General features: G+C 41.8%; 1 protein-coding gene across 1 annotated transcript; it reads left to right on the forward strand.

Annotated features, from left to right (window-relative positions):
• Window positions 1–26,727, forward strand: prtga (protogenin homolog a (Gallus gallus)). The gene is made up of 19 exons (XM_070834068.1): window positions 1–67; window positions 1,572–1,874; window positions 10,187–10,331; window positions 10,533–10,666; window positions 10,904–11,200; window positions 11,300–11,459; window positions 11,799–12,046; window positions 13,525–13,689; window positions 14,421–14,726; window positions 15,491–15,679; window positions 21,175–21,270; window positions 21,362–21,548; window positions 22,122–22,249; window positions 22,457–22,627; window positions 24,736–24,915; window positions 25,002–25,125; window positions 25,250–25,391; window positions 25,731–25,844; window positions 26,332–26,727. The coding sequence occupies exons 1-19, from the start codon at window positions 1–3 to the stop codon at window positions 26,725–26,727; spliced, it is 3,552 nt and encodes a 1,183-aa protein (XP_070690169.1).
• The last annotated feature ends 34 nt before the right edge of the window (window positions 26,728–26,761 follow it).

Here is a 26,761-nt window from a genome sequence, read left to right on the forward strand (position 1 = left end):
ATGGCGCCTGTCAAAGGGAAATTATATCAGCGTTTGCTGTTTTCTGTCGTTTTTCTTCCAATCTCAGGTAAGCAGCTCTTACGGTAATATTTTACGAGAGAGTAAAAGCGCTTACTTACTGTTTGAGTGCATCCCTCTGTGTTAGTCAGTGGACCCTCAACAGGAGCTGACCGTAAATCTAACTTTAAAGCTCCTCCGTAACTTAACGGGCTAACATTCATTTAACTGTTAGCTTGACTCATCGCTGTCAACATTTATCACCTTTAAAACGACAAAAGACGAATTAACTTTAACCACAGTGTCGCCAAAACAGCCCGTTTTTGACGTGAACATTTGTAAATTTAATTAAGTTGTATTCATTTTAAACGGCACTAAACTTTAACGCTAATTCATCTTTTAACGTGTGAACGTGTCTGTTGTGTTTAAACGTCAGTTAACTTTTAAACTTGACGGGTTTTTTTTTTTTTTACTTCGAATGTTAACCGTTAGCGAGTAACGGTTAAAACTCCAACTGTTAACTGTCATATTCTTACTATCAATTAATTATATTCGGCTGTAGATTAAAACAGTGCTGAGTTAAAGTGGACATGAAGGCTCTGTGGACATGCTAGTTATTGGGGAGATATTTGTGATGGGACTATTCTCTGTCTATCGGCCATATTGATGCTTGAGATGATTAGTTGGAGCTGAACAGGCAGGAGGAAAGTGACAGCGCTCATATTGTAAAGTATTTAGCGATCCAGTTACACATCTGAAATGAGAGATCACTGTGTCGGTCCAGCAAAAAAAAGTACATGTTGTATCAAATATACAGGTAGTATGTAAAATAAATGGCTCCACACAGATACACAGTATAGCCAGGTTTTATGTATGGTCCGTTCCTTTTAATGTGGAAGAGAAATAAATATCTCAAAACTGCAAGTTGTTATGTCATTGTTTTGAATTGGAGGTGAAGAACCTGCTGTGTGGTCTGTTGATATATTCAATTATAGCCTTTTAGGAATGACACAGTGTCTCTATTTAGTCCCTAAATGTTATATTAATGAAACATTACGTAAAGCTCATGCTGAGAGTTCAGTAATAGCGAGGACTAATAGGATCAACTGTTTCACCTTCAGCTGGTGACTTTATGAGCCATAAGTAAGTGGATTAAAATGGAGCAAAAAGACTCCTTGAAGCTACAATGTGATTACTGTACAGAGCTGTAGATCTCCTGTTGGCAGGCCTCCATGCCCTCTCAAATGTGACATTTCACCTTTAGGAGGGTGTTTTAATCTGTCTCACACGTCTGAGACTCTAAACACTGATAATACCCATCCAGAGGACGGTGAGCCACAGCCTCCAATAAGTGTAAATGACTGATTTCAGTAAAAAAAAAAAAAAAAAAAGCATGCAAACTGGCTTGAAACTATCCTTTTATGTTGCTTTAAACCAGTATTCAAATGGGGGTGTAAATGCTTTAAATATTTTACTGGACTCCTGTTAGTGCTGTGCTCCTCTAGGCTGGCTGAAGGGCCCCATGCCGATAACCATCTTCAATCCTCATGTGCTTTTCTGCTCTCGTTCTACAGGTGTTTTATGCTTTAGCGAGTTATTTTTCATCAAGGAGCCCCATGATGTCACTGTCATGCGGAAAGAAGCTGTTATTTTGGACTGTCAGGCACATGGAGAGTCGCCCATCGACGTCCGATGGCTCAAGAACGGAGTAAATGTGGTGGAGAACGAACGGGTGTACCTGCTCTCCAATGGCTCCCTTTATATTTCGGAGGTGGAGAGCAGAAGAGGAGACAAATCAGATGAAGGCTTCTATCAGTGCCTTGCTCAGAACAAGTATGGCGCAATCCTGAGCCAGAAAGCCCGTCTTACAATCGCAAGTGAGTATCATGTTGGAGTCACATTGGAAACAATGTGGAGCACATGTGATGTGATGTAGGGTGACAAACAACTTATCATGGTTAGGGTTATCATGTCTTGTATTCTGGCCGTTAGCTACCGTTTACTTGCAGTAATCGCCACATGTGATTCAAATCTCAAACACATTACTGTTTATTTCATTGATTTGTTTTTCTTTTTTGTCGATCAGTGTTGCATTCAGGCTAAGCTTTAGTGATAGCAGTGGAGGAAGAGGGACAAAGTTCTTCAAAGTTAGAACCCAGAAAAAAAGGAAGGGGAATATGCCCATTGGTGTGTAAATGAAGGAGCAGCAGATCTGAAAGGTTAGGAGCTGTCCAGGATACTGGCTCTCCAGTGCTAAAGAGCAGATGACCCCTATTCACAAGCTGAAGCTTTCATGTTATTGCACCCTGATCGCTTGAGGAATTGTTCTTTTGGAATGCTTTCTCCTCCAGTGCTGCGCTCCAAAGTTGGCCTCATATTTTAAGGGGGGAGAAGACAAGCTTCAGGCAGAGTTGGTCTTTTGGGACCTTGTATCCCCTCCTCCCACACCACGGGCCATGCATCTTGCTGTGCCACTTGTGCAGAATGCATGTTAACCCTTTTGCACCACCGGTATTGCATTCCCAGCTATAGTAAAACATGCATTTATAACTTTCCATGCAAAATGCTGAAATTTAATTTTATGTTAAATTTAATGAGGCATAAGAGCAAAAGCTGTTTTGCATGTCTCTCCCCGGGATTGTGATCCTTGTTTTTTTGTCTAATTCCATAGTTTTACTTTTCAGTCCATTCTTCCTTCCGTGATCCTGATGTTGAGACAAATCAAGTATGAGCTAGGAAACATTATTTTTTTTATATAGTTACTGAAGATGAACTCCGAGGATTTTCTTTATAGTACAAAATTCTACTTTCATGTATAAAATGGTTTCCTCTGAGACCAGCAGCCTTCACCTCAGTGCAATGGAGCTTAATAACATTGGCAGAACTTTTGAGGTACATACTTCATTAAAAGCTAAAACTTTATGGATGAGTGGAGTACAATTAGTATGGCTTACATAACAATTGTTTAGTGTCTTGAGCCACCTAAGGTGAATTATTGTGGAGCTGCTCTTAATCCCAATGCAATGCTGTGTGGTGGAGATCCCAGTCGACTCAAGAACATCAAGAACATTTTATTAATTAATTGAGTAGTATACCTGCTTTATAGTCTGAAGTTAAGAGGTGATAAAGGCTGCAAGAAAGCTTTACTAGTTTGTTTTAAAATGGCACTTAGACCTGCTTGAGGGTCTATCTGGAAGCTCATAAAGTTTGCACATACCTGAGAAATGCTCAGTTGAAGGACACAGAGGTAGCAGTGGGGGTTGTTGCGAGTGGTGTGCACACACACGTACGCACACACACACAAATGTGAATTGCCGTTTCCCAGTACCACTGCCTTACCCAGAGTGTCTAAATGACCAAACTTTATTGCAGGCCTCACCAGGTCAGCAGGGGCTGGATGCTTTGCACACAATAGTTTTCGGCCTCGCTGCTCTGGTGAAAAGCTTTTCACTCTGACCGTTTTTGTCCACGTTGCCCCCCATGCTCACAAAAGAAAAAGTTCTTTGGGGGCCATTGTTTGTCCTGATATCAGTGGACAGAACAGCTGGGTCTGTTCACCGCAAGACTAATTACATTAATTATAAATATTAAAGATCAGAGAGAGGGTCTAAGTTCACATTTTGATTGAAAGGTCAAGGTGGAAATCCTCATTAAACAGCATGGCTCTTTTGGATGACCAGCCTATTACATGGAGGTCTGCTCAGAGATTTTGACAATATGTGCATTTGATTTATTTTAACCATAGAAGCCCGTACTTGCAATTCTGTTCATTATGAACATTTTGATCCAAGTGTCACAGTGTCCTCAGTGCAGGAATGGTACCCTTTGTGAGCTTTCTAATCCTGTACTCGTATGTTGAAGTTGTGGACCTGTTAGTTCTTTGAGGAATGTGATGGTGATGGAGGGTAACTTAAACATTGTGTTGCTGAGGCACAAAGGTGAGAAGGGATTTAGGTGTGATGAAAAGGAATGTGACACATGAGCCTCACCATGTGACTTTTGTCAATAGACTTCAGATTGATGGGGATTTCAGTAGAGAGATTGTGATAGCCTCCTGAGTTGGCTCCCTTATTTTAGCCTTTTGCATGATGTGGGTGCTGGTGCATTAGGCTTTAGCTTTTACAGGTATGGTTCAGTTGTGGCTCCCATGTTGGGTCCGACCATTTTGATAGTTTAAGAAAAACATGGACCTGTCTGTAATGTTAATGGTCTGTTGCACCCTGATATTATTGATGACAAGGTGAACTCTGGGGACATTTCTGGGAACGAAACACCAATGACAGGAACAGGTGACATTGGGAACAGCCAGGTAGAAAGTAGATGCTAGGACCTATGAAGGCCATTGTTGGGTTTATTTACAGGCCAGCTATGTTACATAACATTATGTGTCGCATTTTCATTGATGGAGTGGACTATATTTTAGTCATGATTACCCACCCTATTACACACCTGATATATTGGTAAGATTAAGGTGTATGTTGTTGCATCTTGATAAATGAAAAATAATTTAGGCAAGTGCTTGTTTTGTGGTGACCATCAAGAGCAATCTGTTTATTGATGCACCAATCCAACTTTTTCACTATCGATATCCAAATTAATAGATTACAGTTTGGTGTGCTTGTTTCTAGCTCTGATACAGAGGTTATATATGTCATCCTGAGTGTTTACTTTATCTGTGTTTACAGATTTGGAGATCAGAATCGGTTTCTAAGGAGGCATTTTAGGCAGCTGCTGCTGTAGTTCACTGTTCAAACTTTATTTTACCTTTCTGTTGTGTCCACAGACAGCCACGACTACACTATTAGTTTAAGTTGCTAAGGAGTGCGTTTGACTTGCACTGGCTCGGCACAATTAGAAACCCCAATAAGACGAAAGCAAACCTCGCACAGTGTGAGCTGTGGTGTGAATGAATGAAATGGCCTTAAGTGAGACCACTCAAAGCCTGGAATCTTGTTTTTCTCCTCTGCTGGACACGAAAGGTTACCATGGTTCCCCTGAACGGCAGGCCCAGAGGTCAAAGGTTTCTTTAAATTGTTCAATACGTGGAGGGCAGTGAGACAGAGTGCAGGACTTGAATCTCTCCTACAATAATGCTGGATGCTCATCTAGTTCAGTTGCTGCAGTAGCCATCAGTGTGTCTACTTCTGTTTTCATTTATCTCACTGGAATCAGTCTCATATCACAACTTTTAGTTCGTTATTATTTTTCTAAAACACCATGACAAAGGATAAAACTGTTGTTGAATCTAACTATTTAGAGATTGACTTCTTCAGCTCGGGGTTCTGATATGGAGATTAAAGACAATGAAGCCACTGTGTGTGCTGAGTGGAGGGCTGCTGTTGAATGATTGGAAAACTTTGTGGCAGAGATAAGGCATTGGAGGAGGGGATGAATGCTCCTTCCAACACCGCTCCCCCACTGCCCAGTCGGTGCTTCGAGAGGTCACGTTGCTCATGGGAATAGCTCTTTGTTTAGCCAGGCCAGTGGTCACTTGACTGTCCTGCAGCCTGTGTGTAGCAGCAGCACATCTGCCAGCCTGCCAGTGATTGATTTGTGGGCTTTTTCAGTCCTCTTGCACTCTTCTCCTTCTCGCTCATCAGCCCTCTTTTTTTCCCAGAGCCTTTTATTAATGTTCAGTGGGGTCACATTGTAAAGGACCCATCACTCAATTAAATAGTGGTGTTTTAAAGTAGTAAATGCAAAATGTACTTATTTTGGTATTACCATGTGGTGTACTCCAGTTCACAGGAATTGGACCGATTAGAAGAGTGCATGTAAAACTTTTCAGGTTGTTCAGGGATTCTGTGAAGGTTTTTCATGGGCCTCCTGATGCTAAAGGCCATCTTGCAATTTAGCATGCAGCCCACAGAATCTGGAGAGGATGATCAATTTTAATGTCTTCCCTAAAAGATTGGACCCTGGGGGGTGGATTGGGTTGGGGCCATCGTTGCCATCCATTTAGCTGAAGTAACTGATCACAGCATAACAAACAAACACAAATTGCTTCTCTCATCTATAATGATAAAACCAAGTTGAGGTGAATGTGCTGTCATTAACAGTCAGTGTTTCCTTTTATTAGGAAGTTGGAGACTTTGAATTGGGGTATGACTTTTTTCTCAGACCGTACCTGTCTGCATAATCTCTGCATTTGGATTTTGCAAAACAGCACTTTCATGATCACTTTGACAGTGCTGTCAGTGATCAGAGACTTAGCTGATGTTTTTTTTTTTTGTAGAATCACTGTGTAGAGGAGTGCTCACCATTAATTTGAAACAAGATGCAAGGTTTCCATGCGCAGGATTATTCAGAAACACAGCAGTAAAAGTACTTGCACAAATTAAGAGGCAACATGTTTATTTCAAAGTACCCCCAGTAGCTCACATCCAGGTAGTTCGCACTATGTTGTGTGCCAGCTGAGAAACTGACCACAGTAACCAGAGGAGAGAGGGCTGAGCTAATTCCTGGTGTTTGTAAGGGAACCTTTGTTTGGGCCTGACCTGCTCACTGACCTTCAGTTTGTTGAGCTGCTGGCATCAGCAGGCCCATCTGTTACAAGCTGAAGTGAGCTGAGGTGAGACAAAAAACAGCTTTACTCCTCAGGTTCTGTTTGGACTGCCGGACACACTGAAATAAACCCAGAAGACTCACATTTTTATATATTCGTAGCTTTGAATTTCAAACTCAGGACACTGCTGTCAGTTTATGTCAAGCATGTAATTTGCTTTAACATTGTGGTTCAACATGTCACAGCTTTTGTGCTTTAACACAATACTGATGCTTCTCTCACCATTGACAGAGAGAGAGAGAGAGACTCCTGTGTCGAGGCAGCTCTTAAATGCATCATATTGCAATCCATCCTAGCTGTAGTATAATGTTTTGCAGCAGCTGAACTGCATGCATTGTTTAATTTGTTGCAGAAGAAAAGGACATTGTTATAAAACAGCCTTTAAAACCTTGCAGTTTGAGAATGAACTGAGTGATTTGTAGGTAGTTTGCAGGACATCGGTGCAGGTTTCGGGTGGTCATGTAGGGCTCTGCCTGTGTTGGGTGCTAACCAGGATTTGTGGGGGTCAGAGGTGAGAGGTGAGATTGCTGGGAAGGGAAGCGTCAAAACTATTTCTTCATGCTTTTGGGGAATAGGCTGAGGAATGTGTTCTGTATTTGAGTGTTTGAAATGTTGGCAAACAAGACCAAATGTTATTTACATATTTTGATGGAAAATATAGGAAATGGCACACGCATACTCTCTGTGAGTGACCAACTTTTTGCCATTTGAGTCTGAACACACAAAGGTAGATGCCAGAATGAGTTGGTGCAGGTAAATCACAAAGAGCTTTGCATGTTTTAATTTGATCATTTCATCTGCACATTGGATGCCCCTAGGCAAACATAATTGCTCTGGCCAATACTCAAAAAGCCCAAGCAGTTATAGATTTTCCTCCTTGTCTTAGTAGTTTATCAATAATCAATTATTGTCCTGCTGTTTGTCAATCCACCATCATTTGCCTGAATGGAAAGGCAAAGTGGTGAGGCAGAGGATCAGTGCAGCTCATCTCTCATGCCCTACAGTCATATTACTTCAACACATTAATGGCATTTTTGTAAGAGCCTGTGTTAAGAGGGGGAGATGGGGGGGGGGCATGTGAAGGAAGGGGGTTTTGAGTGCCTCTCTCTGCTTCTGTCTTCACATCAAACAACCACAGTGGAGCTAAGAGGGGTAACAGCTCAGGACTAATTTGATTAAGCATGACTATGGCGAAAGGAACTGATCGTGACAACAGTTTTCAACAAAGTGTGGTAAACTACATCCATGCACTTAATAAGATGAGTCATTTCGATTCATACTTCTTTCTAGATCCTTGTATCAGGTCCCATCACGGAACTTTGACAATGCAAAATAAAATAGACCCAGCAGCCATCATGAAATACACTCCTACAGCAAGTTTATCAATTATAACTAATCAATACATTAGTTTAAAGATAATCTAGTAATACAAATTATAATCTTCATAATTTTATCCCAGCAACCAAAACTATCACCCCTATCTTGGTCAAAATGACGTGCTCCACAAATGTCAGCCTGATTTGGGGGCAAGTTGTGTAAAAGTCATAATTCACTGAATGTTTTTTTTAGCAGCCAGAGCTCTCCTGCTGTTTAGCACCACAACACCTGGCAACGCTGCTTATGCACAGCCATTCATCATGGCCTCATACACACTGCTGTGTTTATGACAGTGGAGGGATGTCCTGTAGACTTTTCTCGAAAGCAGAGGTTTCCATGGCATGGTGTTGTATGTTTCTGTGGAAAACTATACCAATAATCATATGTTGCATTTCCAATTCAGTAGAAAGAATTAGGGTTGGGAATGTGCAAGTCAGACATTTATGTGTTTTCACTGTTTTGTTCAAGGTTGTCTGCTTTGGTTTCATGAGGTTCAGATATTTCCTTGAATATTATGTTCAGTCACACCATGATAAGATATCAGGTAAAACAAAGTTTTATGTTGGTTTCATGTAAAAAGATTTTGGCAGAATAGAATCAGTCTGGATGTTTTTGGATGTTTTTCCCGCTGATTATCTGACAGGCATGGTTTCATCTTGAGGACCTGCTTCCTGTTCCTCTCTGCTTCCTCTTTGCTGATGGCTCACTGCAGCAGAACAAGCTCTGGATGTGTACACAGAGGTTAAAGGGCACCTAAGTGTGATGGTTTGTCCATTACTTAAGAGGGGATAATTTCATCCTGAAACAGAGAGGAAGTTATGCATCCTGGAAGAGTCCTACTGAATTGAGGAATAATTTAATTTGGTTGAATACAAAGTTATTCAACTTCTTGCCCACTGGGAAAATCCATTACAGTCTAGTGATTTGCACATGTCTGTAGCATGAATTAAATGTTGGCGTGCTCTGATGCTTACTGTTTTTTGTTGTCTCAGTATTTGCTCTCTACCATGAACAGCAGTGCAATTGATTTCTTGTAACAAATGATTGACCTCAGGCTTCTGCAGCTTTTTGCGCACAGAGGGGGACAGTGCAGCAGTGGGTGACCTTAATGCCTTTTAGGACTTTTACGACTCAGGAGGAACCACTGTCAAAGAGAGCATTTATCAACGAAGAGGGATAAAACATCTCAAGTCATTATAAAATGCCTACAATTCAGTTAATTATTTGGTTCCCTAGAAAAAGGCCTTATTGTCATTCATGCTGGGCCTTAGTTGCTTGCAGCTCAGCTGGTGGTTGACAACAGCTCAATTTCAGGGAAACTCTATCCACACAGGATGTAGCCGTTGCACTCAGTCATCACCTTCCTGCAGCACTCAGCAGGTCCGTAGCTTTAGGTAATAGGCATCTCTGTTTTCTGACATCCACTGGATGTGACTGAGATGGATGGATGTCTGAAATACATCAATATGTTTGGAAAGGGGTGAGTGGTTATTCAGAAATAGACAATAAGATGATCACCTTTTGGATTGATTTTGTAAAACCAGCCACATACACTTTATGTTTATACCAGCAGCAGATATTAATAGTGATCTAATCTCTCCTCCCCATCAGCTTTCAGTTTTTAGGGGTTTGCTTGGGCTTGGCTGAGACTTTAAATGTGCTTTAGTTTTATGCCAAAGCAAGTTTTGTGGCAACTTGTGAAGTGAAACACAACACCAGTTTTCACAACAAAGACACTCCTCAAGGGAAAGGAGTTTCCTTTGACTCCATCTTAAAAAAGACTACATGTAAGAGGTAAAAACATGAATACCCTCTTGGTTATAGGGAAGAATTCTACTGTACGAGACACAGTGAGTTTTGTGTTTTAGTAGAAACTGTAATTGCCTTGCCCTTATTGCGTTTTGACAAATGTACAACCTCAACTTGGGGCTGAAGAAGTTCATAAATGTTATTGTGTTACAATAAACCATCAGTACATTAATACTCACTAATACTCTATTCTTAGTATGATTTTTATTGAGATTTTTGACATTTTTTAATGAATTCAATATAAGCCATCTATTTGTTAGGATTTACTGGGAGACATTTTATACCATCTCATTCTGACACACTATCAGATAAACAGAAAAGACGCTGTAGAAGAAACACGTTGTAAATTAATTTCAGTTTGACATCAGTAATACAGAACGTTCATTTTATTTGTAATATATTTTAAAAGTTGTCTCTTGTTGCTCTGTTTTGCTGCAGGTATCTCGTCTTTTGCAATCCAGCCAACATCAATAGTGGTCACTCAAGGCTCAGTTGCCAGGTTTTCCTGCAAAATCAGTGCACACCCTCCTCCCATCATCACTTGGGAGTTCAATCGGGTCACATTACCCCTCGCCACTGAAAGGTATGCACTCTGGTGTTTTCAGTTTGACTTCATGGTATTCATTTTTCGCACATTTACTGGACAGCAGATCTTTTGAAGCGGGACATGAACTGTCACAAACAATATTTCTAAGAACTGACAATGGCTAAGAGTGCTCACAGATTATGTAAGTGTTCCATAAGTGCTGTATCATATCTGTGTGTGTGTGTGTCTGCTGTCCAGAATCACAGTCTTGCCCAGTGGCATTCTTCAGATCCACGGGGTGCAGCGGGCAGATGCCGGAAATTACCGCTGCATTGCCACCAACATTGCCAGCCGCCGCCGAAGCACGGAGGCCACCCTCACTGTCACCCCAGGTGCTTCAGCAATCTCTCTTTTTGTTTAGTTTTTCCCAAGTGTTTAGCAGTGAAATATCCATCACATTGCTGTATATGTTTACTTGAATCTAAATCTAGGTAAAGGAATATGTGATGGTATGGCTGGTCTTATGAGAGAGAGATAACAGAAATAACTTCTTTACTTGAATCTACTGTGTCCTTCATGTCAAACCCCATGCACTAAAACTCTCCCTCCCCCTCTTTCTCTGTCTGTAGACCCCAGCCCCCAGCTTCCCCAGAGGCCGCGCATCATCATCGGGCCACAGAACATTTCAGTGTCGCTGCACCAGAATGCCATCCTGGAGTGCATGGCCACAGGCAATCCTCGACCCATCATCTCCTGGAGCCGAGCGGACAGCAAGTCTATTGATGTTTACCACACCAAAGTGTTAGGAAATGGCAACCTCATCATCACAGACATCAAGCCCCAGCATGGAGGGGTCTATCTGTGCCGAGCCACCACTCCCGGCACACGAAACTACACTGTTGCTTCAGCCAATGTCACTGTGTTAGGTAAGGATGTACAGTAGATTGTATATGTTTGTGAATTATCAATGTGAAATCCAAACTTTTATATGTGGTGTATATATATATATATATTTTTTTCTAAAGCACCACCTTCTTTGGTCGAGTGGCCAGAGAGTCTGACCCGTCCGCGTGCTGGCACTGCCCGCTTTGTGTGCCTAGCTGAAGGAGTACCAACCCCTCAAATCATTTGGCTCAAGAATGGACAAAAAGTTCACTCTAATGGTCGAATCAAGATGTACAACAGGTATCTCCATTTAAAGTATTCATCCTGAAATCCATTAATCCTTTTTCTGAGTCAAATGTATTTGCCTGTATGCACAGAGATAATGAAAACAGGAATCCTAATTCCTTTTACCATGAAACACTGGTTTAACAGTCTTTGTTTGCTAATTTAAAACTGTTTAGATAAATAATTCATGACTGTCCTTACAGTAAAGGGGAAACTGAATAATTTACAAGAGTGCAAATGATGTTTTAGTTGGTTTCTTTATAGCTCCTGCTCCTTATTCAACTGTCATTGCTTGTTAAAGGTTTTTTTAGAATGATAATAAAGCCATTTGTCGTGTCTGTCTGTATCCCTCAGCAAACTGGTCATCAATCAGATCATCCCTGAGGATGATGCCATCTATCAGTGCCAGGCAGAGAACGAGCAGGGATCGGTGCTCTCCATGGCAAGGCTCATTGTGGTGATGTCTGAGGATCGGCCGAGCGCTCCGAGGAATATCCGAGCTGACACCGTGTCGAGCTCTGCCATCCTTCTGGCGTGGGAGAGGCCTCTGTATAACTCAGATAAAGTTATTGCTTACTCAGTGCACTACATGAAGGCTGAAGGTGAGTGGTGCGTTAACAAACAAGAGAGAACAGGGATTGTGTTTGCATTGTTTTTTTGGTTACTCGGATATCATCTCCAGTGGAAGGAAACTGTTTATATATTTTGGTGTTTCATATTAATGGCCTTTAAAAGAGAACTCCACTGATTTAGCATTACACTCCAGTTGGTTGTTGCATGGCAGTTTAAAACAAAAAGGATCAAAACTGATGCAGCAGAACCACAGTTATCTGTTTTTAGTCCAGTTTGTCCTTAATTCTTGTCAAAATGCCGTTCCCTCTTGAGCTACAAAAGGCTTTATCCAACTTTTTTCATGTATTCAGTAGCAATCCCCAAGACCTGTAATCAGACATTGAACTGTAGAATTGGTGAAGTTCCCTTTTAAGGCAGCAGCTGACTTTACATCGTCATTGCTACGTTGGTGGCCAGATGTCAAGGGAGATGAGAAAAAAATCCTCCAAAATAAAGAACAACAACCACTTTGTCTTGACAACCAGGAATAGTCCTCTATGCGCTACCGCCCTGTGGAGTTTCAAAATGCAGGGTCCTTTCCTTTTGGATGATAAGATGCAGGATGTAGGCAAAACTATTCACTAAAAGCACAGGGGTTGTAGTGTGGCAGCAGAAAAGCCTTTCAGCTTTCTTGGGAACTCTTGTCGTCAACAACAAGAGTCAGATTCACACAATGCAACATTTCAGAAAAAAATGCTGCTTGTTCATTCAAGCACTGCACTTAATTATAATGCCACTGACTTCTATTGGAAAGGTGAAACATACAGACTTCAGCTAAAGATAAAGGAGCACCTGCTTGATTTTGTTAGGGATAAGGAGGTCAAAATAAAAGGAACAAGTTGAACAAATTCTCTGCTTTATTCTTGAATAACTGGCATCTGTCAGGGACTTAATTTAGATTTAGTGACACATTCTCCTGTTCCCAGTCACAGGCTGAATGGCTGTTCATTGACATTGACGAAGTATCAGACAGTAAGCGCTGCACCTGAGGTTGCAGAGAAGCTTGGCACTAAATGGAGGCTCTAATGAAAGGAGGAACTAATTAGTCTGTGTGATGGAGTGTCCAAAAGTGTGTATTCTGTGAGAGCAGTAGGAGGGTATGAATTGGACAGGAAGGCAGAGCTTGTTACACTTTTCAGAGAGGCTTATCCAAGCATTCAAACTATGGAGAAAGCTTTTTTTGTTTACTCCTCAAGTACTTTGTTTACCAGGTCAAAAATCACTCCAGGTATTTTTTTCTTTAGGGCACAAATACATCTTTTGTGTGACTTTGCTCCTCTAGTCTAATTGAATAACGTCTGCACAGCAGGTCATTTGAAAAACTAGTACAAGCGAATTTGGAGATGAAGATGAAGAAAAGAGAGATTGTTTTTTAGCAAGCAGCAAACTTCTTATCCAGAAGTACTATTGATTCTGTGTGTTTTGACATAACTGTGATACTCCTTTTACAATGTTGTCATTTTTCCAGGATTAAACAACGAAGAATATCAAGTTGTCATTGGAAACGATACAACTCGCTACATTATTGATGACCTGGAGCCGGCTCGCAACTACACCTTCTACGTCGTGGCCTACATGCCCATGGGAGCCAGTCGTATGTCGGACCACGTGTTCCAGCACACGCTCGAGGATGGTGAGGCACACAGCCAGTGAAAGTCGTACAATCCTTCCCACAGTGAAGACAAAATCAGAAGCAAATCTTATGTAAGAGTGAGATGGACAGATAAAGAAGTGGGAGCTCCGTCGATGTTTGTGTCCTTAATTCAAACTGCAATGAATGAGCTTTATTGTTGACGTAATGGACTAATTAGAGAAAAATGATTTGTGTACACTGTGTGCATACATATATATTTGTGCCTGTGTACACAAGCTCAGGTGTATATATGTGTATCTGCATTTATGTCCGATGTTTTTGGAGCCTCATTTGCTCATGGTCTTGGCCTGTGGGTCAAAAGATGCTGTGTGTTTGTTCTACATGACTAAAGTTATCAAATGATATTACATAGCTAGTTTGAGGTCATCTTAAATGGGTGCTCTCAAGACAAATGCATCCAAGTATAATTAGGTAGTGAAAAACAATAAAAAGAATGGCTTTTGATTAGTTAAACATGTAAGATCCTGGTGTCAGATTTTCACATGCCACGACCAGAGCAGTTCCTCTCCAAACTGTTACGATCTTATAGTGATCTTATAGACTCTGTTTTCCAGTTTTAGGGTCAAACCCCATTCCCGTGATTCCCTATTCCTTTTTAGTAAAGACAAACCTCCAAAAGGAGCAGCTGTTTAAAGCTTCAAGGGAGCCTCTTTTGTTTTTTGCGCTCACAGGACTTCTTTCAGTGTTAATCTTGTTTTGTCGGTCTACAGTTCCCCTGCGTGCCCCAGAGCTCAGCCTCACCAGCCACAGCCCCATCGACATCCAGGTGTCTTGGCAGCCTCTTTCAGAAAAGCTGAGTCGTGGCCGAATCTCCGCCTACCGTTTGTCATATCGCACCAGTACAGAGAATACAGTCTCACAGCTAGAGCTACCTGGAGACAAGACCCAGCATCTCCTGGAAAACCTGCAGCCTGACACCATTTACCTCCTGCGTATTGTTGCTGCCACCAGTGTAGGGTGGGGTGAGCAGTCCGCCTGGACATCCCACCACACTCCGAAGGCATCCAGTGCTCGAGGTAAAACATCTGGAAGAGTTTTTTTCTGAAATAACAGTATAAGGCCACAAAGAGGATGTGTGGTTTTCATCATTTCAAATGTGCAGTCACATGGAAAAAAATATATGAAGATCTTCACTATCCAGGAAGTTGACCAGAAAAAGCTGAATGATCACTGAACTCTTCTCTGTTTAAACCATGTGAAAGAGTCAAGAGAAGAGCTTGCTCTAATAATCTTGTTAAGGCATTGCGTTTGTTACTCTGTGACCTTTGCCCTGCACTGTCAGTAACATTGGAAGGGCTTCAGTCATGGGTCATAAAGAGAGCGACTCAGGCCTCTGGGTGGGAAAGAGTATATGGCTGTTTAGAGCCACATCTGAAGCTTTGAGGTGGGGGAGGGGAGGATTTGTTTTTCCTGCCCATCTCTATCCCCCTCTCTCTCTAGTTAAAACTCAGGAAGGAATCCTCTATAGGTAAACTCAATTTCCCTCATTGCTAAGATGAAAATGTGTAAAATGACTCCCTTGGCTTGTATTGAGTGTGAAACAGCTGCTAAAGCATCAGATGGTAGTTTCACTTTTCAAGGAAAACTCCTGGGCTGGAACCTTCTCTGCTCATCACAGAAACACTATTTTTCTCACTTGGACCTTTTTTTTTATTCAGAGTGCTTTTGTTATCGTTAACCTAAAAAACTGTTAGTGAACACTTTAACCTCACTAGTTTTAGTGTATGGTTGAAATTCATCTCAGAATATGTTAATTAAAATATAAATGTTTTCTCCTTAGTTCCTTTGGCACCAGAGCTGCATTTGGAGCCTTTAAACTGCACCACTATTTTGGTGCGCTGGCAGCTAGCACCCAGGAACTCGGTCAGTGTGCAAGGCTTCAAACTCTTCTACCATGAGGAGACCCAGTCAGAGAGCGCCCCGCTTCAGCTGCATGCCGGCGATAATACACACGCCATCGGAGGCCTCGGTGAGTTTTGTTTAAGAGCATTTGAATCATCTCCTGCCACCGTGGAATGCAGTACATTATACAGTACTGTCATAGTTCTTCAGAAGCCTAACATTTACACACAAGTTCCCTTTACATGAGATTTTGGAGCATCTTGCTGCATAGATTTGCATCTTGCTAGAGTAATTATTGGGCTTACTAGCATAACTTTTCACATATGTTAATGATTATAGTTGGTCATTAGGCAGCCACAGTACTCTTGTTCACATATTAGACTATATGAAGACGAACAAAAAAAGAAATATGAAAACAGAGAAAGACTAGATGCATATATTTCTACAAATGAGTGTAAGACACACCCTTAATTAAAAACCTTGATGTCTTAACAGTCATTTAAAATGCTCACAAAGGTTTTAGTGAAGTAGTTTGTGGTGGGCAAGTTTGCTTTGAAGCAGCAGCTTCTATTAGCAGCCAAGCTTATGAGTTATTAATTGGTTTAAGTGTTGTCATGTGTCAAGCGGCACCATTAGCCGTGGGACAGAACAACACCACATCCCACTTCCATGACCCCCCAACCTATGGGCAGGATTTCAATCTGTGCGTCTTTTCAGCAGCTGCTCGGTGGTGTTTGGGGCATATCACAACTCTTCTGGCCTTTAGGTCACATTCATCTAGATTTTTTTTTTGTTTGAGAGAGGAAAGGGGGATCAGGCCAATGCACTGGACAACTGACCATCTGTGGTCAGAGGGGGTCAACCAGGTGGTCAGCAGCTGACTTGTAAATCAGGAAGCTTGAAGCTTGAACGGGATCAGAAAGAAAGATGAGGAGGCACTATAAATTACTATAGGTGTTAACTCTAACTGCTGCAGGCATTCAGTTAGATATTTAGTTCAATGGTTTAAACACCAACGCTATTAATGCTAGTGCTGTAACACACCAACTATGAAGAACACAACTATAACTATTCCTGTTTCTATTTTTTATGCTGTTTTTTCAGCATGTATTAATATGGAGATTTCTGCAGTTTTTAAAAGTTGCCTGAGTGGTTATTTTTTTTCTTCCTCCATGAGATTGCTGCAGTCATAGCTACTGATATTAAGCTAATTAAGTCATATTAAGCCAATCAGAAAAAAATAGCTACAACAAAAATAAAGCTTCAGCTGAATAATAAGAATTATCTTTTTGTTCCTCTTTGATAAAGGAGCTTTGCAGGGCTGTGGTTTGAAGAGAGGGAAGCCGTTTTGTGGAGGCTGATTTATTATGTGTTTTATGACTGCTTTGAGCAGCGTTGCTGGAGGAGCACTGACATCAAAGACTCTCATTGTGTTTGGCTTTGAAAGCCACAAAGATGGTTTATTAGCCAAGACTTAAAGGAAATGCAGCCTCTCACCAACTGAGCTGTAGGACAAAACAATGAGCTCACTATCTTGAAGTTGTGAGATTTCTTTATCATGAATTAACCGCAGCACTGGTTTTAATTCTTTTTACCAATTATATAAGTAAAGTTCTTAAAAACATTACTGTTTGCTATTATTATAACTGCACCATAAATCAAAGGTAAATCTATTGATGTAGCACGATTCATACAACATGTTTTTGTGTCAAAAGGAATTGAAAAGCAAACTTTAGAAAATTGAAGACAAGAAAATGTAAACAGGTATGAATTTAGAGTTCATATATAGTCTATACTAAATGCTAAAACCTGCCCTGGCAGTAGCACAAGCGGGGAAGTCATAATGCAGCGTCTACTGTATATAAAGTTTGCTAACATTAACCACCATAAACTACTCGCTATTCTAGACCAAGTAAGGGTGAAGAGGCAAAGCCATGAGTGTAATGAACAACATTTAATGTTTTTATTGCTAATGAGTTTCACTTTTGTATTAGAAATAATTAAAAAATAATTTAAATGGTTAAATAGTTAATTTAAATAGTTATTTCTTATTTCAGAAGAATGGAGCATAGTAACAACTCCACAATGATGATACATAGAGGAAAATGTATTCTAGGAGATGTTCAATCAATTATTGGACTATTTAATTATGAATACAGTGATTGTCTCTGCAACGACTTGTTATTTACTGCAAGCCACCAAATAATGACAAGTAATATTGATGTTCTCACAAATGAGCACATGACCTGAATAGAAAGAGAGTAGACAAAGCTTTGGTTTATTCACATTTCTATGATGTACTATGGCAATGAAATTACATTAATGGGCAGTAACAAGTTGATCCTGTGGGAATGTGTTGAGAAGCATTATTTGTGAAACATGTTAGCTGCATATTGCAGCGACAGATTCTCTAATGTAATCTAATCTAACTCCAAGTTTTGTGTCCTTTAGACTGCCAAACGCTGAATGTTGATTTTTCTCAGCAGGTAATAGCTGCAAATTAAATCTGCTTGTACTGTAAATGGCATTTCCTGTAATCCTGGTGATGTCGTACACAGAAGCCGCTTTTTTTGCCGATAACATTGATTTCTGAACTATCAGCTGTGGCAAAGCTCGATGCTGCTGATTCAGCTCTGTGTACAGCTGCAGAAGTACATGCCCTGAGCTGGCTGTTAGATTATCATTTATGACAATCCAGATGATTGAAAGCACACGCTGAGAGACTGGAATGTGTTTGGGAGGCTCCAGCTGGGTATAAATGCCACAGTGATGTGACCTTTCTTCGCATGTGTTTTCTCTGCTTGGTCCATGAGAAGAGCATGTTGTCGTAGTCGAAGCTTAAATACCTCTCATACCTGTTGGCACCAGGCTGCACTGTGTGCACAACTGTAGATTTATCTCACAGCTTCAGGCCATCTCGCACCTTGTCCACTACTTCACCCGAGGCCACGCATGCTTAGTGTAAAAACTAGATTTGTATTCTGTTCATCAGCTTTAAAGGTCATTTTGTGCTTAACTAGCGTGTGTCAGTATGGGTGTTGATTTGTGTAAGTGAGGGCAGGAGAGAGAGAGAGGGAGACAGAGGGGGAGTGGATAGAGGGAGATGATAGATGCTGGTGTGAGGGTTCATGTGGGAGTTGACATTTATGGCCCCTGTTCAGGCCTGGCTTGCTGCGGCCTGGGGGGCCTTTCGCAGGCCAGGACAAAACCTCAGGGGCCAACAGGATCTGCATTTTGGCTGTAAAAAAAATGGGGTGACCACAAATGGCTCAAATATGCCCTTTAATGCAAACAGCATAATTTATGGGAGTGAGGCCATGTGAGATTTTTCTCAGTGAGAGGGGCAGGAAAGTGTTTTCAGTCAAGGAATGGCAGCTCAAGCAGAACACTGCACTCTAAGAATATAGTCTGTAATAACGCAGCCACATTTCTAGTTCTGTGCCCAGTGCTATAAAAGGTACTGCTGAAACAGTTAATTGATTTAAAATGAATTTACAACAAGATACATCAGTGTTTCTAGCTCTTAAAATGTGAGGATTTGTTGTTTTTCCGTGTTTTCTATCTCTGTTAATCAAATGTAATCAGTTTCAAGTATAAGTGGTTTAGGGACTGTTGTTCGGACAAAACGAGACATTTTAAAACGTTAACTTTGGCTCAGAGAATTTTATGATGAATTCTTTTGACAAAAATGAGTCAATGAGACTATAGTCAACCGATGAACCGATCATAGAAAGGCATAATACCTTCAATAAACAATGACAACTCTTTTGCTAGCTGTTGTAGAGAGTATGTTTATTTAGTTAGTACCCAGTTTCTTTTAAGTAGTGTAGTTGTAGTTTAGTTGATTGTGGACCGACCAGGATATAGTAACAATTGATTTTAGTCAGATAATGTTTTAAAATAAGAAGGTGTCTGGTCCATTGTAAGTGTAAAACAAACCTGTCCTCTGAGGTTTCTCTTATCAGGACACTGTGTCATCACCTATTAAGTGGCATTTTATTTTGACTCTCGGTGTTTCCCTGTTTTTCCACTCACTTCCTCTGCTTGACCCTCCCCCTCCAGAGAGAGCCCTATAACCCCTCCTTTTGCAGGATTTAGCTTGCCCAGATTCCATGTCAAAGGTCGTGGCCCAGATGTCACAGCTTCCCCCCTCGCAGAGCTACTCTCGCGCATAATTATGGCAGGCCCATTGTATTGAGGGGCTGGGTAGAGGTGCTTACTATGTGCCTGCTCCTCTTTAGAGGTGGACACTGAGGCATAACAAACTGGGCAGAAACTCTGGATAACAAGGTGGGCATTGTACAAAAAGTATTGGCCTTCCTGTTTTATTTATCTCCTGCAATAAGAAAAAGAACTTCTTTACTTCAGATCATCTCCCTACTCTTGCTAGATGCTGGATCTTAAATGCTAGACATTTATGATCCAGTTTATATCTGTGATTAGTATGTTATTATTTTCCTTTTTCTCTTGATTGTCTTCGCCAATAGCCATATAGTCGTAGGTAGGGAGAATCTCTGAGCAAAAGAAGAGGCTCATCTCATATTCCACACCCATGACCTCAGATTCTTTCAGAGTTTAATCTCGGTCTGACCTGCTGGCCCTGGTCTGGCTCCAGTGAAACTCCTTAGGGCTGCATGGGGGTGCAAGTCGCTCGACTCCACCCCTCCTAATCTTCCATGGACACACATTTATCTGCTGTGGTCTCCCACTTCTCTCGAGTCCCTAAATCTCTCATATAGCAATAGCAGGAAAGACAGTGCCGTTAATTAACACACGTTATATGAGAAAATGCTTTAACAGTATTTGGTCAAGTTTCATCTTGAAAATCTTCTTTCTCCCACCAAACTATGATCAAGCAGTTTAGAAACATTAATTAAAAGGGTTAGGGCTCGGTGTGCATTTCTTTATCTATATTAATATTGATATTGTATGCAACATTCAAATCGGGCTTCCAATCATTATTCTTTTTGGGGTAAAAGGGGCATTTGATCAGCTGGCTTCTGTTCGGTACAGGGTTCTCAGGGTCACTGAGGCCTGCAACTGCTGTTGACCGTCAGCGACGTCCTTCCCAGGGGATTTTGTTTGTCGATTTTTTTTTTTTCACCCCAAAATTCTGGACCTGAATAGGAGTGGCCACTGACCACTGAGCAGCAGGCCTGACCCGGGCCAAAGAAAGGGCATTATTTGCAATCCAAAGACTGAGGGTGACAGGGTGATGGATACTGCAGTTCCTCTGTTCTGCTGTCCTGAGTGCTGCAGAAACTGACCAAAGGACTTATGGCACTGAGCATCTGTCGCACTGCCTCACCTCCAGCTCCCACACCACACCATCACACCAGAAACCCTCACTAACCCCACACCCACACAGTCCTGGTCTCTTTCATGTATCACCCCTGCTTCCTGTTGGCTGTAAGAATCACGTTGTCATCTGTCCTGGTGTTGAGGTCCATGGTGAATTATTACATTGGGTGTTGGTGAGAATAAATCTGTATGGATGTTTACTGAAGTCCAGATCAGAGACTACACATAGACTGATGCATTCTGCAGCAAGAACTAGAGTATTTCTCCTTTTGTATGAAGAGATTTATTAACACTTTGGTTTCTTCCTTTTTCTTAATGTAGACCCAAGGAAGAAATACCACGTTAAGCTTCTGGCTTATAATGGTGTTGGTGATGGTTACCAGGCAGACCAGACTGTCAGCACCCCTGGATGTGTCTGTAAGTCCCACTATGGTGCTGTCACTTGTATTTAACCAAGTTATAACTACCAAAGTGGGGGAAATAACATTACTCTTAATGCATCCCTCAGCTGTTAGAGATCGCCTGGTGCCCCCTCCTCCTCCTCCGCACAACGTGTACACCAAGACCAACAGTTCGACCGCAGTGTTCCTGCATTGGGGTCGACCAGCTTTCACCTCAAGCCACGCGGTCAACTACACTGTCCGCTGCAACCCAGTTGGCCTGCAGAACGCCTCCCTAGTGCTCTACCTGCAGACGTAAGAATTTCTTCATATACACCTTTTCATTTAAAGCACTTTGGCCTCCAAATGGCCCCCAAATAAATCAATGTCCACAGCTTTAATACATTTGCAGGCACTACTGGTTGTACTGTTTCTGCTTTCCTGTTTGGAAAGGAGGGTCTCATGGAAAGTGAAACCAGATGTATAACACGTGTAACTGTGTGTTTTGTGTGGCTTACTGTATGATGACTTGGTCTCATGCCACAGTTCAGTTCTTAGCCCATTATGTTATTGACAGGAAGTTCAAGCTGATTAGCTGATTATCATAGCCTCAGGTGTGTCACATCACCTAAACTGTTTCACTTAGCAACATGAATACTTTCCTTACACTAGTTTGGGAAAGTTTTCAGGTCACCAGTGCCCCTTAGTTGTAGCTTTTCCCCCCACTGCCAGCACAGCTCCATATCTCCATCTGCTGGCCAACACCTTTTCACCAAAGGACCACTTCACAAACACAGTGGATGATAAATCCCCCGCCTGTGCACAAGGAAACATGGTGTGTTTTAAGAGAACAGGCCCTCTAAGCTGCTTTTATGTCTTTCTTTACAGGAACATGCAGAGCCTCCTGGTGCAAGATCTGGAGCCCAACACTAAGTATGAATTTGCCATTCGCCTTCACATCGACCAGCTGTCCAGCCCCTGGAGCCCTGTGGTCTATCAGAGCACTTTCCCTGATGGTGAGTGCAAAATTGTCAAACAATTCAATCTTATTAATTGTATCTCTGAAAGTGTAACAAAAGTTTGTTATTGCTGTTTTGAGTCAGGATATTATTGTCACATGTTAAAGTTGTTCACAGCTATTAGAGAATAGGATAGGAGGTTTTCTGTTGTGGTGTTCATAGCATTTTTATTTGACCTTGTTCTTTTTACCCATCTCCACCCAGCACCCACTCTGCCCCCTTCCAATTTAAAAGTGACTCTGATTGAAGAGGACACAGCGCTGGTTTCATGGAAACCCCCAGATGAGCGCAACGTAGCTGTGACACGTTACACGGTCCTGTACGCTTCCAGACATGCCTGGATAGCTGGGGAATGGCAAGTGCTGCAAAGAGAAGGTAAGGATGAGCGCAGAAAAAGAGATGTGTAGAGAAAGAGGTTATACAGGTGTGCAGTGGAGAGGGAACCACAAAGCCCTTCCCCTCCCTGTTGCACACAAACAGTCCATTGGAAATCAATCACTCTCTGTTCATGGTGTCAGGACAGGTTGAGCTCACTACTCTTGTCTAACTGACAAAAGACCAGTTTGGAGGTTTACTGTAATTACAACTCTTTGATTTACATCCTTATTGACGCATTTCAAGCAAAGACCATTTTGAACCAGGGCTATTTATAAAAACCGACCACATCTATCATTTCATGCCAGTAGAATAATAATTTCACAGATTCCCATTAAAGTGCAGTAGTGTTGAATGCATTTAGTTCTGGTTTTTTTCCTGACTGTCTTTATCTGATTGCATTTGAACCAGTGTTATCTAAAAACTGCAGATTAATACAACTTTAAACTCGAATTCTAAATGTGAAGCAAAAAGATTTTGATAAGTTTGTTTTCCGTGCTGCTGTAAAAAGCACTGATTATGAATATGTGTCAGAAATATTAGGTAATTATTTAGTTTTCATCACAGAGAAACTTAATGAAATAGTCATTGTACAGACTGTATGTATAAGTTTAAACAGTTTCTTTGAATCATGTTTAGACATTACTTTGTCCATAACTATGTCAGAGACAAAATGATGTTTCTTTGTATAGTTTACAGCAGACATTTTGTGTAGATGTCTAACAGCGTAGTAACAGCAAGATACATAGTTTCCTACAACAATTCGCCCCTCATAACAGGGCAATAATAATCTGTGTAATCGGCGTGTATTAGTGAGAGTTATATGTTTATAGAAAAAATTACTAATGTTTAATATGATTAAGGCAGAAACAAATTAACAAAATGTGGAAGCTTGAAAAGCTTTGAAAATCAACGAATCCAAACATCCTAAATGAGCCCTCTCAGTCACAAGCATCAGTAACTATAGAGCTGTCGTTGTATTTGATTTGTGAGGCAGCGTAGGTGTTTTTAGGAGCAGATGACCCCAGGAAACACACAAAAAAGACACACAATTCCCCCTTTGCCACTGGTGAAGGGGTCAAAAGTGAAGCCGTTCACAAAGCCCCTTGAGCTCAGCCCAGCCCCCTATCACCTCAAGCTGAACACCCACCCCCCCTTCAGTATCTGCTTGGGACCCTGGTGGTGTGTAGACTGGGTGGTACAGGATAAGGGAATGTGTATAGCCCTGATCCCCTGACCCCCCGCTCTTCCCCTCAGAAGCTCCTTTCACACAGCAACTCTCAGCCATAAGGATTGTTTTTGTGTTTGTCTATCAGTGCATCACAAAGTCCTGTTCATCAAAGGTCAGCTGACTGACACTGAATGGACAGCAACATATTGGAGTTACAGAACCACATATGTTTACTGAATATTATCTCTTATGTCAGGGAGCTTACAGATATTTGAACAGTAAAGGAGTAGTTGGACATTTTGTGACTTGTGTACTTCCTTCCTTTTCGGCGATTTGCCATTTTTATACTTAGTTCTTCGTGTGGATTAAACAAACAAAATGTAAGGTGTACATTTGTGAGCTTTTGAGATGTGATTTTGTTCCCTTTGGACGGAGCCAGGCCAGCTCTCTCCCTGTTTCCAGTCTTTCTGCTAAGCTAAACTAACCAGCTGCTGAGTCCAGCCATATATTCAGTGTTCAGATGTGAGAGTGGTATCGGTCTCTCAGCAAGAAAGTGAACGAATGCATCTCCCAAAGTGTTGAACTATTCATGTGAATATTTCAACTAAATGCAGTTAGAAACCCAATTTTAGCATGTGACTAAAACCCTGTGAGATCAGTTTTATGAATGAAAGCGATTAAGGTGTCAGCTCGGATCAGTTTGGCAATGCTGAACTGAACTTGCTCCAAAACCAATATAATTGTCTTTTCATGTCCAAAATTACAAGCTTGATCCGTGAAGCTGCAACAAACAGTTTTTGTGCTCTCTGTACTTCCCGATGGTCTGTGAATACTGGACCAAAAAGATAAACCCCTCACACTTTGCTGTTACCATTGTTCATACATGAGGGCTGCAGACAACGTGCAGTTAAAAACCAGAGTCACATCTCACCCACAGGGAGCATCACCATGGCGCTGCTGGAGAACCTGAAGCCTGGCCAGATTTACTTTGTGAAAGTTTCTGCATCCAACGAAATGGGCGATGGGCCATTTTCTCATACGGTAGAGCTGACAGTACGAGCAGATCTCCCCTCTGGTCACGATCCCCGACTCTCCCACGGCTCCACGCACTCCACAGGTCAGTGGCATCTTACGATTGGAGTTTTCCTCTCATAGAACGTGAAATCAATGATAATCTGATGGTGTCGCCTTCCTCTTTCACAGCCTTTTCAGATGGCTTCTACCACCTGGACCAAAAGTCAATGACTGGGATCACTGTGGGAGTCTGCATCGCTCTCATCTGCATCATCATCTGCGCCTTCATCATCATCTGCAGAGGCAAAAACGGGTACCTAGTTTGTCTGAACACAGTGACAGCAGAAACAGGGGTCACTACGTATTGTTTAACAGCAAAAGCCCAGTTTCCTTGAGTGTTGTCTACCTGCGGTGACCTCATGTTTGTTTCCCTACAGGAAATTTTCATCTGTTAAAACGTACAGAGAAGGAGTGAACACATCTGCGTCGGTTGCAGGACATTTGAGCCCTGAGAGACAAGCTGAGAGTGCTGATGTGACCATGCCAATGATGAGTCAAAACCACTTCCTTGATGCCAAGGTACTTAACACTTGGTACAGCATGATTTACACAACTGTTCATCCATTGGTTTGGAAATGCTGAACTGAATGTCTTGGAAAAACTTTGGAATTATGTTTTTCAGGCCTGGAAAATGGTAATATTACCACATAAAGTTTAGTTCTAGAGTACAAAGCCACCTCATATCAGTTCTACAGTTTAGGTTCATTTATTTGTCATTCTTCAATAGCGGGTTGCACAACTAAATACAAGCTATGTAAACAATAGTTTTAAGCCCCTTTCAGTCATATACATTTTACAGTAGTCAGTACTCAAATCTCTTCATACTTGTGAAGATGTGCATATTTTTTTCACTTGTAGGGAGGAACAAATCTCATGATCAATGCTCTTGGCCCCGTTCAGCCCAGCACTGAGAAGAAAGACAAATGGTTTTCCTTCAGCAGTAATGTGAAAAAGGACAGTAAAACAGTAGAGGTAAGGTTTCAGGACCAAACCCATGCCCTTAAGCATCTCTAGCGTGGATCTAAACAGAACTATGTGTTTAGTGGTGTTTGTGGGAGGTAGTACTCTACTTGGCCTAAACCACGTCAAGAAGGCTCCCAAACATAATTGTGAAGTGAATTTTTTCAATGTTTGAAGGGCATTAATGAGCTCCTCAGAATCTCCTTTTTCTCATCTGGTAATTATGAGTCCACTGTAGGCAAGAACGACGAAGGATGTAGAGAGGAAATAGAGGCTGTTTTTTTTTTTTTTTATCCTTGGAAATGTTACTCTCAAAGCAACAAAGTTAAATGGAAAGGAAACACGTTCACTGTAAGTCGTGTAAATAGGGCTATAAATACGGCTCCTGAAGCTCCTGTTTGTAATTTGGAGGATGGCATGTGAAGACATGATAAGACCTCTTGATGGGGAGCCATAAACACTCAGACTAACAGAAGCAACATTTTCTCTTGTGTTGTAGAATAACAGACATGGCATCGCCTCCTACCAGCCGGGTGCCACAGTGCTGACCTTTGAAGAGGAGCTGTCTCCAGACCAGCCCTCCACCCTGCAGGCCCTGCTCTGGCGTCCCGGAGACACGGAGGGCTCCTCCAACAGCGAGGGCAGCCACGCAACCGGTGACTCGGGTCGTTACTCTCACGACGAGACAGAGATGACCATCCTGTCGTCTGGTCACAGCAGCCGCCAGCCGTCACTGACAGCGGAGGACAGCGGAGGCTCGGACTGCGGCGGATCGGCTGGAGAACCGGCCACGCTGCTGGAGGAAAGTCAGACTGACCTGAAGTTAATGGAGTCCGTAGAGAGCGGCTGCTGTCAGGAAGCACAGAGCAGCTCTCAGTCTGCACTTTCTCTCTAAGTGTGTGGGTATGTGTGTGTGTGTGTGTATGTGT

The sequence above is a fragment of the Pempheris klunzingeri genome, chromosome 1, assembly GCF_042242105.1.
Source record: "Pempheris klunzingeri isolate RE-2024b chromosome 1, fPemKlu1.hap1, whole genome shotgun sequence".
Lineage (NCBI taxonomy): Eukaryota > Metazoa > Chordata > Actinopteri > Acropomatiformes > Pempheridae > Pempheris > Pempheris klunzingeri.